A 13,121-nucleotide genomic window follows, 5' to 3' on the forward strand; every position below is an offset into this window, starting at 1 on the left:
GTGTACGTTGATTGAGAGAAAATAAAGAACCATTCTTACTACATCATACATCTCTGCTGGACTGAAATCAGCTCTCATTTGAATCTTGTTCTCATTTAAACACTCCTTTAAGTGACACTGTAATAGGAGTTCAGGTAATTTTAGGATTTAAAAAAAGGTCTGTGGAGCCCTTAAGTTGAGTCTGATTATACCTGGCAGATGCATGAACAGTCTTACATTTGTTCCAATCAGTTGAAGAAAACGCAAATTAAGTATTACTTGAGCTTTTCCTGCTTTCCAAACTGTTTGCAACAAATCCGAGCACTTTGTCCCCCAGAGTCCACCTTTTTAACATTGCAGAAAAGCCAAAACAACACTCTTCACTGCTAGTTTCATGCTGCAAAGAGAGAAGTCTTCTCCCAGGGTGCCACGAGCAAACAAAACCTGTCCAGTATGTGCATTCATTGCAATGCAAAACAGATTGCCAATGCTTCAGCATCACTTAAGGCCCTACTTTCAATTACAATGTCATGAGCACTTAGAGCTGATGGGCCCTTTAGAGAAGGAGAGTGGAACCTGTGGTGAGGTTCCAGACGAGGCTTAAAAGGACCATTAGGGACTTTAAATATAAAATAAAAACTCTGACACACACACACATACAGGCCTACATGCAGACACCGAAAAAAAATCACATTTCAGATGCTTATTTTCTAAAAGTACAGCCAATAAAAACACATGTAAGCTACATCAGCCAGTATAAATACAGGTTCTGGATATTGTCAGATTTAGATGGGGAAGGCTTGCTGATTTTCTTAGCAGGAGAGGAGGCAACACAGTGAGGACATAATAGAAAAGGATGAAGGATGAAAATAAAAGAAGGGCACAGGAGAACAGAAAATGACAGAGGAGAGGAGAAAAGAGGAGAGCCTTCTGGTGTTTTTCTCTTGGATCCCGCCCTCCTGGTCAGGGGTTGGTCAGAGGAAACCCAACTCCAGAGCGTGGATTGGTCGGCGGGGCAAGATAGTCTCTCCTCACAGACACAATAAAGTTTAGAGCTGGACGGACGCTCGCAGGCAGTAGGCGCTAAACCCGACCGTTGTGCGTCGTCGCTGAGCTGCGCTTCTCTGCACGGACTTAATAACGGGAAACAACGCAAGAAAAACTGGGGGATTTATCCAAATCCAGTCATTTTTTTAAACTGCATTACTTTCAATGAATTGAAAACTGGCGCTTTTGATTACGCACGGTTTCTCGAAATGATTCGCCGCTGCTTTCTGGATATTTGAATATCAAGGTGAATGGCTCTGTGTTGTTGGATGTTGGAGCCTCCGAAACGCACGGACGAAGACAACAACACGCGCTCTTAACTGCTGCTGGACAGTAAACACGCGCTGCGGTTTCATTTGGTGACCGAATCGTAACTTTGTGACTGGAAGTGGAGGGGGGAGAAGATTGGCTATTAACGGGTGCCAACATCTAACGGAGGGGCAAGCTGCTCACGCCTTGGTGAACCATGGCCGGGATGGTGGTGTCCCTGAGCGGGGCAGCCCTCTTGCTCCTGTCCGGGCTGCTCGCTCCACTTTGCGTGGTGCGGGCTTTCGGCGACGAGGTGGAGGAAATGACCTGCGACCCGATCCGCATCAGCATGTGCCAGGGTCTGGGCTACAACGTCACCAAGATGCCCAATCTGGTCGGCAACGTGCTGCAGTCGGACGCCGAGTTGCAGCTGACCACGTTCACACCGCTCATCCAGTACGGCTGCTCCAGTCAACTCAAGGTAATTGGACCTAGCCTCATCACTTTGAATAGAAGAGAGAGTCGAACCGGTTGTGTTGTTAAAAGCGCGACGCTCTTACATCGCAATCAAAAATAAGGCAAGGCTTAGTCAAGATTGTCTGCTATATTTATGTGTGCGTGTGCAGAGAGTGTGGTCCTAGTCCCAGAGCACATGACCAGAGCTACTGGCAATAGAACTATTCAGACTAACGGTGCCAGTGATCATGAGGAGCATGGTGTAGCCATAGGTCGACCCCCGTAAGTTCAAATAGGTGCAGGGGTCCCCTGTCTGTCTGCCGTCTCTCCTTCTTTCCTGTTGTGCCAGGCCGTCATGCTAATTTCAACAAAAATGCCCCCCTCTGTCTGTTGACATTCTGAGTTCATGTCCCACACAGCAACAGCTGAGTCTTCAGCACTTTACACTGTATACTGTCTCCTCCTTAACAATGGTGCCCTCAGTGTACTTAGACAAATGCTGCTTGTTTGCCTCATGCACCAAACAAGAAAAAAAATAGATTAGAGCTCTTTCCCATCTTTAAGAATCTAATTTATATCCTACTATGTTATAATTAGATTATGTCAAAGGACAGACTAGTGACACGACAATGGGACATGTATGCCAATGAACGAGTTTACATTTTCTGAAATTCCATGTATTCTTTCGTTCAGAGATGCTGTTTCCAACACATTATGATCATAACTCGGCATCTGCATACACAGCCATGAAGACCAACAGTCCCCCAGATGGGAGTTCTGTGTTGGCAAGTCCACTGTCCTGTCCGTAGACGTGTGTGATTTTTATTGTTGCACCTGTTGTTTGGGAGCTTAAAGAAACACATTCTGAATGCTGAATTAATACACTGCTTAAGAGACATGTGTGTGACAGTCAGACAGAATAAGGAGCAACTGCAGCATAAAACCAAACTGTCCCCGTCCAGCTGGAAATTGTACTGTAAGATTAGCTGAACACCCCCCCCCCCACCCACACCTCTCTCTCTCTCTCTCTCTCTCTCTCTCTCTCTCTCTCTCTCTCTCTCTCTCTCTCTCTCTCTCTCTCTCTAGCCCTCTCTCCTTCACACACACACTCTCTCTCTCTTTCTGTCCCACACACACACACTAAAGAGGGAGGAAAGGGAAACCGTATCCCCTAACATTTGCTCCTAATGGGAGGCTTCCTGACTAGTAACCGGAGCAGCTTTTAGCAGTGAAGTGACAGCACTCAGGTTACCAACGGTCGGGGGGGAAAACACCCAGAGTGTGTGTTACACTACTCTTGCTGCTAGAGCACTCTTAACTCACTGTGAGAAAAAATCTGAAATGGTGTTGGATCTAATTAAAAAAATAATAATAATTGAATCATGTACAGTGAGGCAAACGACAAGATGTATTCAGGTGAACTCTAATGTGCACGGTTCAGAGAGGGAATATTTAAGAAATTAAAAATGTGAGAAACTCAACATTGTCTCCAGATCAGCCTGTCTGCTCCATTTAGTGAGATAAAGCTGCGATCCAACCCAGATACTGATCAGAGAACAGTACAACAAATTGGTTTTGGAGGAATTTCCCTCTTCCTCAAAGTCACTAACACGGCTACATAGTAGGAGTTATTAAATCACGGTGTTGACTATTAATCAAAAAAATAAGTCTAGTATAGGATAATTTATCTGTGGCAATGAAACGGATAAGCGGCTCACTGATTCCATGTCTGTAGATTTAATACAATGTGGTTTATTATTCATGGTTTGTCATGATTGTCATCTTCACAGCCCAAAAGTAACATGGCGCACAGGTGAACACTTCTTAGGATTACTTCACAAATACATTCGCACAGAAAATAAAGAGTTGTATTCAGTTTTTGTGTGTATTTCTTTTCCAAAGCTGATGAGACCCATTTTTGATTTATGTTTCATTTTTGCACAGTTCAGGTTGCTAAATTAAAGCTGGCTTTTCTCTATCACTGGATCAAGGCGCTTAAGACATTTGTGTTCTTATCACGACCCATTAAATAGTTTGACAGTTTTCAAAATGAAATTGGCTGCAAACCAACACCACCACAAGAACACATTAATGGTATTTAAAGACAGCCATCACCAACCCGTCCAGGCTCCTGGAGCGTATGTCTGTTTTCATTACCTGAAGGTAGCAGAGTGAAATGTGCCTTCTGCTTCTATTTTCATATCATGAGCCTGCCGCAATTTTACACTCGGGCGTCAAGCTGATTTCACTGTAAGGGCATGAAATCGTTTAAAATTGCAACCTTTGTAACCCCAGAGTTCTACTTCCATCACAACATTACTGCCTCAGACCGACAAATGCCACTTCAGGCTGTTCACTATCTTTATAACATCGACTTAGACATCTATTTCGAAACCATTGCCATGGGACAGAGAAAACCAAGCCTTGGAATGGAGTGAGGGGGATTATGGAGCATTACATGGCACATGCCCCCTGGTGTTGTTAAGTTCACAGATTGTTTTTAAAGACGCAAACAGAGTTGCATGTGTAACCTTGGAGCAGGTTAGTGTTTGCATGTGGAGTTTCTTATTATTAGAAGTGAAAATAGAGACCCGACACTAGCAGGGGTGATGCAAGGAATTGAAAGCAAAGCAGCAGGAGAGCGAGTGGTATATGCCGGTAGATGGAGGATCCACTTGTGGGAATTTCAGGGTGTAGCCACCTAGCAGCAATAATCATGTTATAATGGGTACAGTAGAAAGACTTGCCCACAGAGTGTGCACTGCCCAGTTTCCACTTCTTTAACACGCTGTACACTGCTGACATGATTTAACCTCTGCTTCACAGTTTGCTTTAGGTTAACTGGAACAAAGTAGTGTAACGAAATATGACATAAAATTGGATCACTGTAAGTTAAAATTGGTTTTGCCATACTGTAATTTTCCTCTCCTGAATAAGTCTGTAGCTCTCCTAAAAGCAGGTCTTATTTGAATATAGACACACAAAACATTATTTTCACAGCATTTCAACACATTTGCAGTGTCGTAAGTCTAAGCTCCTTTTATGAATCTTGTATAATACTTTTTTAATTGAATGAATTAAAAAATAGTTTTGAGGTCCTCTCAAGAAACTTGGCCTAAAGTCAGAAAAAATACCAAATTAGTCCATTTCTAATCCTTTACCCCAATCTTTCCACCAGTTCTTCCTGTGCTCGGTCTACGTGCCGATGTGCACAGACAAGGTTCCAATCCCCATCGGTCCATGTGGCAGCATGTGTCAGTCGGTCAAGAGGAAATGTCTGCCGGTGCTCCACGAGTTTGGTTTCATATGGCCTGAGGTGAGTTACGTCATCAGACAACAACAACAATATCCTGCATATATCAAGAATCAAATCATGTGTATATCAGCTCGTTAAAAGCATGTAACAGTACTTGTCATTAGGTGTGTAAAGATACATCCATATAGATTGATACAACGATTCATTGGGGAAAGATCTAACCATATCAATGTTACGCCTAAAACATTACCGTCTTTAATATACACTTTTATTTTGACAACTCTCTGCACGACTGTGTGTGACACTTTTTCCACTAAAATAATGTATTGTTTTTCATTTAAATTTGAAAGATAGCTCAGAGATAAAACGGTAAATCATATTTAGTTGTTAGCTGCCGGCCCCTGAATCGTATCAAAGTCGTATCGTGGCAGACTATGTGCTATTGGAAAATATTGTATTGTTGTGCAATGAATCCATCAAATTAATATGATGAAAACAGCGATTTACACCCCTATCTGTCAGGTCTCCTGTTCTTCAAAAAAAGATATTAAGTGATGCTGATGCTGTACCTGTTATGACAAAACCGTGAAAGACTTGACAAAAACATCATTGTGTGAGGGACAACACTACAGGAACACATTTGGGACAACGACGAGCTCGCAGACAAGATAACAAAAATTTTAAATAATAATAATATCACAATGTCTCCTGTTTCTAGGTGCTGAACTGCAGCCTCTTCCCACCGCAAAACGACCACAACCACATGTGTATGGAGGGCCCGGGGGACGAGGAGCCGCCCTTCCAGCCCGCGCGCCACCCTCCCCACCAGGAGGAGTGTCAGGCCCTGGGCTCTGAGCCCGACCAGTACACCTGGTTAAAACAGAGTGAAAGCTGTGCTCTGCAGTGCGGCTATGACAGCGGGCTGTACCGGCGGGGGGCCAAAGTCTTCACAGACGCGTGGATGGCGGTGTGGGCCGTTCTTTGCTTCCTGTCCACCACTCTGACCGTGCTGACCTTTCTGCTGGACTCACAGCGCTTCTCCTACCCTGAGAGGCCCATCATCTTCCTGTCTATGTGCTGTAACCTCTACAGTGTGGCCTACCTGGTGAGTCGGGGGATTATGTTTTATGATACTGTAGAAGATCCTTTTTGACTGGAAAATGCCTATAAAAAGAAGGGATATAGGTGGTGTGCGATAGAGATTTAGGCTGTATTTTGGTGTTTCTTTTTGTTGTTGTTGTAACTAACCTTATTGACCACGGATAACATGAACATTAGCATTCTATGCTAGAACTTGCTCATTGACAACTTTTTTTTCTGTGTTGATTAATAAGATTTGTCCCTCTCCAGTAAACTAATATTAATACGCTAAGAAAAGGTCATTTCCCTGAAGTGTATGCCAAATTCAGCAAAGCAAATACCGTACATACTGTACTAGTCAAACTATTGAATCGGTAAATCAATCATAAGATTTGTATTTAGTGTATGATACAAAACAACTATTTTAATTGTCTGCTTGTCCATGTCCTGCTTATGTAAATGGAAAAAGTCCAATGTTTTTAAAAGTTTTTTTTCCACTTTCTCTGTCCTTTCCTGCAGGTGCGGTTGACTCTGGGGAGGGAGCGCGTTTCCTGTGACCTGGATGCAACAGCGGTACCTATTCTAGTCCAAGAAGGGTTAAAGAGCACCGGCTGTGCCATAGTCTTCCTTCTGCTCTATTTCTTTGGAATGGCTTCCTCACTCTGGTAAGTAAAAAAAAACACACACACACACCCTTTTAAATCGTATCAATCCTTCATCCCTGTGTCCCATTGTCATCAAATACTATGAAAGGTCTTTGGGGGGAACAATTGGAACACGAGACTTGCATCCTGTTTTCTTTAAAAGTCTAACTATCCTGTCTCATAACCTCTGTACTGCATGGATTCATTTCCATGTACAAAAGGCTTCCTTTGTAAGAAAATCACTTCTTGTGTGCTACACTACAGTTGCAGTGGAAACGCACTGCTGCCACAACTCTTTTCATGATCACACCCATGAGCTACAATATAAGACCTAATGTGTCAACCTGACTTATTTTATGAAAAGGTATATGGAAGGCAAGTTGAAGTTTTGAGCAGCTCTATATCGGGCCCCAACGATGGTTCAGCATCTCCTGTCTAAGAAACGTTTGATGGTCATTCAATACAACTCACTACAAACAAGACAATCCGATCATTGTAAATAGGAGCAGTGTTTCTTACTGGTCTCGTTCTCACTTTCAGGTGGGTGATCCTGACCCTCACTTGGTTCTTAGCTGCTGGTCTGAAGTGGGGCCATGAGGCCATTGAGATGCACAGCTCCTACTTCCACATAGCAGCCTGGGCCATACCAGCCGTCAAAACCATCGTCATCCTCATAATGAGGCTGGTGGACGCAGACGACCTGACGGGACTCTGCTATGTTGGCAACCAGCAACAGGAGGCTCTCACAGGCTTTGTGGTGGCACCGCTGGCCACATACCTTCTAATAGGTAATTTTATTACAATCAATGTATCTATGTGTATCTTTCTGTATGTGCTTATACCCATATATTTCATATACAGGACTTTAGACCACAGAATCATTATTTAATGGAGTCAGCAATTCTGGAGATCGCTTGTTGTCAAAATCTCACGATTCGCTAACTGTCCGTATTGTGCATGCGCTAAAAACAATCCAGTGTTAACACATCCAGCCTAGGCCCTGCAAACTGGTATATAAACAAAGGGGGCCACCATTGTGATTTTTACTTCTCTATCTGCACCGTTTTTTAAGGCACTCTGTTCATCTGCGCCGGCCTGGTGGCTCTGTTCAAGATCCGCTCCAACCTGCAGAAGGACGGCGCCAAGACGGACAAGCTGGAGCGGCTGATGGTGAAGATCGGGGTGTTCTCGGTGCTCTACACCGTGCCGGCGTCCACCGTCATCGGCTGCTACCTCTACCAGCTCAGCCACTGGGGCCAGTTCAGGACGGGCACCAGGGACTCCTACGTGGCCTCGGAGATGCTGAGGATCTTCATGTCCCTGTTGGTGGGCATCACGTCAGGCATGTGGATCTGGTCGGCCAAGACCCTCCACACATGGCAACGCTGCACCGCCCGCTTGCTCAGGGACAGCAGGGCCAGCCGAGGGGTTAAGAGGGCGCCGGGCGAGGGCTGGATCAAACCGGGCAAAGGCAACGAGACAGTGGTGTGAAGGAGGAGGAAAAAAAGGATTGAGATGGTTGAGATGATGGGGCAGAAATGGAATTCGACCCCGCCCGAACTCACAAAGAACTCACTCAAGAGATGAAAGGGAGGGCGAGTTAATGTGACACATAGAAAAACGCAGCAGGAGATTCTCAAGCAAAAGCTACTGGATATAATGGCATCCTAAAAAAGCTTGCTGAGAGTGTGCAAGCACGCCTTTCAACCCACTAGAACTGACCCCCATGCCTTTGACAAGGGTTAATAAGGAACCAAGTGGGGGATTGGATGTTACATTAGTATCAACAGTAGTCTCTCTACCCTCTGTAAAGACTTCATTTTGCCCAGAGAGAGAGAAAGCCACAAGACAAAAAGGACAAAGAGATGGAAAAAAGGCAGAGCAGAGAACAGATCAATATTCAGAGCAGACATGCTAATAAGCTGTGTAGCACCACGTCTACCTCTCTGTCTCTCTTTTCTCCAGAACCCCCTCAGCAGAAGGGACTGAACCTGCTGGATACAGTAACCGTTGTGTCTTCTAAGGTTTTTATTTTTTTGGAGGTTCTGAATTTTACACTGGAGGTTACTGGTGCAGATGTAGGGTTGACTTTCCCATAGGCGTCTGGCAACTTAAGTTCCTATGGGTTCTTATGTCCATGCAGGAAAATGAAGAAAAAAACAAAACAATTAAATACCAGACCACAAGTGATTCAAATCTTATGAAAACATACAAATTATGGCCTTAAATCTGCAATGTGTTTACATATGAACGACATTATGATAGATTTTTGTAAATTATTATGTTTTGTACAATATTAAAGAGCAAGATGGGGTGGTTATATTGCTCAGAATGTTTTGGGAAACCAACTCTTAAGCTGTAATAATGCACTATAATTGTACACAATATGTGAAGTGTCTGTGCTCGTCACAAGTGCATTACCAGGGACAGCAATGATGTGGGTTGATAACCAATCATAACAGTATGTTAATATGCAGGGAGTTTTTAACAGGAAGAAGTTGGTCAGTTTTCATTATCAACGCTGCAGGAAAAATAAGTCTAATGTGTTTTCTTTGCTCAAACGAGTCAAATTCAATTTCAATTCAATCACTACACAAATGAATCCTGGGAGTGTCCCAGCTGTGCCTTTATTGACCCATAAATGTGGAAGCGGTGGGGGCGGCTGGGAAATGTAGACCTGTGTGTTTTACCTCATCAGTCCATGAGAAGCTCAGCTAGCTTCCAATGATATGTGCAGTATTTTTGGGAACCCCGCACCGTATATGATCTCGAGTTACTGTACCGCCCAAATTCAGGAAATTAAATGTTTCCCTCTATCTTTCAAACACCCGGCCGGCGACAGGTTTTAAAGAATTCGAGGATATTAGACAATCACTTGCCAAAAGACACATTATGCAATAACAAAGAGCTGTCACAGTATAATGCAGGTATCCATCAACACACACTCACACATAGGAATCAGTTCCCACAACTCATGGTCAGGATAGAAACACCAATAATGAGAGGCCATATCTACTCCTGATTTTTTTGTCCATGCAGCTGGTTTGTTTGTAAGTCTTCAGAATTTGCTTCAGTACAATGAAGCCATGACCAGAGAAAAACTAAATTTACACCATTAGTCCACATCTTTGTTCTGCCTACACATCTGTCTGCCTGTCTGTCTGATGCTCTCATCGGCCTACTGGCCTTTTTCTCTTTAACCTTGTCTGCTGCATCATGGCATATTTCCCAGACAATCAAGTCCCTGGAAACAATTATTCTACTGTATATTTCCCGGATGATAGATCTAAAGCCGTGCATCCTCTCATTAACTGTCCAGTAGACTGTACCATAAGTTTTGATTACAGCAATTTATTTCTGTTTCTGGACTCACTCATGTCTTACTGCTGTGTTTGCCAAATCCCTGCAAGCCACTCCTGTGTACCATATATTTGCCTGACAATCTATGTATCAAAGCTCTTGCGTTTCAGTGAGTCTTTGAATGTATAATACGCTCTGTGTATGTGTGTGTCACATCATGTCTCTTACATTTAAGTAAAGTAATGAATATTTGATTCCTCCGCGATTTAAATGTGTAAGGGCTTATCAAATTTGGACACCCCCCCCCCCCCCCCCCCCGTGACATTTGAAACCTGCCAGTGCCTCAAACAGCCTTCCACAGGTATTTTGTATTTACTTAATGTTCAGAATGTGTGGGCCTTTTTCCCCCCTCCCCGCCAAAAAAAAAAATTAAATGTAACAGCACCCTTATTGCATTCAAAGTTGCTTTTGGTGGTTCGGGTGAAACCTAGAACCCTGAACAACTAGTGTTTCTTAAACCCAGCATTCCATGGCATCCTTATTACATTTCCAAAGTCAAACAAACATTACATTGAGTTAAAGTGAATTAAATTAACCTCGGACCACCTCCCGTTCTGAGCTAATGCAGTTTCCTTCTTAAACTGTGTGTTGGCCGTCTACTCTCGTATGACCACACTGAGCTTCAGGTGACATTTTCAAACAATCACTGAATAGTTGTGCCATGAAACATGGTCAGCGTTTGCCACAGCCTAATGAAGATTGAGAACCCCTGGTAATATGGATTTTTGTAAATGCTTTTTGAGAAGCCCAAATAGGAATCAACTTTGGGTTCAGTTCACCAACACTGAATCAGAGCCTTTAAGGTCTAGAGACTGTTTATTTGTGTCTTGATGATGTCATCAATGTATAATGTAAGAAATTGCTAATTTATCCTTGTAAAAAAAAGTGACAAATGTTAAAACTGGTTTGTTATTTAAACACTTTTGTATCAGAAGATGATGAATAAAACGTTTTGGTTTCCAATATTGAGATGCATTGTTCCTTGTCGTTATGTATACGTGTGTGTGTGTGTGTGTGTGTGTGTGAGTGTGTGTGTGCCTTGTCGTTATGTATACGTGTGTGTGTGTGTGTGTGTTTCAAATCAGTGAAATAGAAAAAAGGGATTTTTTTTGGTCTATAAATTGTGATAAATATTGAGAAAAAAAGCGCCCAATCCAATGTCATGAAGCTCAAATTAACATTTTTAAAGTTATTGTTTCTTTTGACCAATATTTCAAATCGTAGAGAGATAAAATGGTAACTTCCACATCAAGAGAAGCAGCAAATACCTCATATCGGTTCTTCATTATTACTTTTGAAAAGGATCATTAGACAATCAAAACATATGCTGATTTACTCCCTTCACATCAAAATAGAATTAACCTCTGGGAAAAACCTACAGTGATCTAGATTTAGAGCAGGCATTAAAGATTAGTGGTAGATGAGTAATCCTGCTTCAGTGAGTCGTGTATGGACATTCCCATGCTTTAAAAAAGCCACAACTGACTGAGCATGAGTGACTGAGTGAGTAAGTGAAAGGCTGTGAATCTCCTTTGCCAGTCATCTCTGTTGTGTTCATGTAATGGGTTGAACAATGCTGCCACCTCTTGTCTGACAAGATAAATGAAGTTTCTATGCTTTATTGGGCACTTGTGCTCTTGAACAATTGTTTGCAGCTGTTAACCGTGTTAACTCTACACATCATCTGTGCGACAGTGGCTACGATTTGATCTCTTCTGTTTCTTTCCTACAGCTACTTTGGGTAAGGAAAATAAATGCTCCGACCATAACCACTAAATTTGTTTAGAAGCCACTGTGGAAACACGGTGATTATGCTGTGTAAACATCACTGTGCCATCGATCCATCTCATCTGCTATGAACTTACAACCTTCTCAACCAGACACACGTAAAACAGTACACACATCTCCTCTCACTTCAAAATGAGTTGTAATTTGGATTTTACAATTGCACTTAATGCACGCTAGGCTGTAATTTACTAGAGCAGGGGGAAAATTGCATCTGGAGAAACTGATTAATTCTGGGCATGCCCTAAGGTAGGTAGGTAGGTGTGTGTGTGTGTGTGTGTGTGTGTGTGTGTGTGTGTGTGTGTGTGTGTGTGTGTGTGTGTGTGTGTGTGTGTGTGTGTGTCAGCAAAAAAAGGAGGCAGAAAGAGATTCCAAATATCTAAGTCTGCAGCTCCGATTGCCTTCCTGTAATTTACTGTGAGTGAATTGAGTGTTTGTTTAAGAACTCACTCAAAAGCCTGAGGTAAAGGGAAAGTGACAGCATCTACTGCTCTATTGTTTCCAGATGTGGCTCACTCACACAATCACACATACACACACACACACACACACACACACGCACACAGAGGGGAGGAGCCAAATTAGTTTGATGTCCTGATATGCATACCCTAAATGGTAGTTTCTGTATAACACAGAGTGCATGTTTTCATACACGTGTGTGTGTGTGTGTGTGTGTGTGTGTGTGTGTGTGTGTGTGTGTGTGTGTGTGTGTGTGTGTGTGTGTGTGTGTGTGTGTGTGTGTGTCTCATAGCACACAATATACTGTAGAACAAATTCCCTGTGCATTTTTCACAGAATGCCACAGGTCATTTTATCTTCAGGCTTCTTCTTTCAGGCAGTGGTTTCCAAGTTGCTGTGGTTATATTAGTTAGAAACTGTTCGCTCTCACACACACAGACACATGCACACACACACGCGCCTTAATGCGATTTTCCACCGTTGAAATAACAGAAAATTACACATCTAACCCAAATTCTTACTCACAAATGACAGACAAATTACAGTGTAATCCCTGGCTATCCACTCTTGTAGGGACATTTGGACACAACCTGTTCATACTTTAAAAGCACACACACACTCGCACTCAGTGACACACACACTATCCTCCACTCTGTTAACAGAATGGATGAAATAAGCTTGAATGTTAATAGGGCCCATAAGTATTTCCCAAATATGCTAATATTCCTGGAAATATAATTTCAGCGTTCGCTTGTGAGTAATCACGTGTACGCATGGTTGTGTGTGCCTGTATGTGTAAAGCACAC

At 42.8% G+C, this 13,121-nt stretch overlaps 1 protein-coding gene across 1 annotated transcript; it reads left to right on the forward strand.

Moving 5' to 3' along the window:
* The first annotated feature begins 1,126 nt into the window (after positions 1-1,126).
* On the forward strand, positions 1,127-11,027 carry fzd4 (frizzled class receptor 4). Its single transcript, XM_080052953.1, has 6 exons — positions 1,127-1,756; positions 4,910-5,047; positions 5,706-6,092; positions 6,587-6,732; positions 7,252-7,499; positions 7,784-11,027. The coding sequence occupies exons 1-6, from the start codon at positions 1,493-1,495 to the stop codon at positions 8,200-8,202; spliced, it is 1,602 nt and encodes a 533-aa protein (XP_079909079.1). The 5' UTR covers positions 1,127-1,492; the 3' UTR covers positions 8,203-11,027.
* The last annotated feature ends 2,094 nt before the right edge of the window (positions 11,028-13,121 follow it).

The sequence above is a fragment of the Ammodytes marinus genome, assembly GCF_949987685.1.
Source record: "Ammodytes marinus genome assembly, chromosome: 3".
NCBI lineage: Eukaryota > Metazoa > Chordata > Actinopteri > Uranoscopiformes > Ammodytidae > Ammodytes > Ammodytes marinus.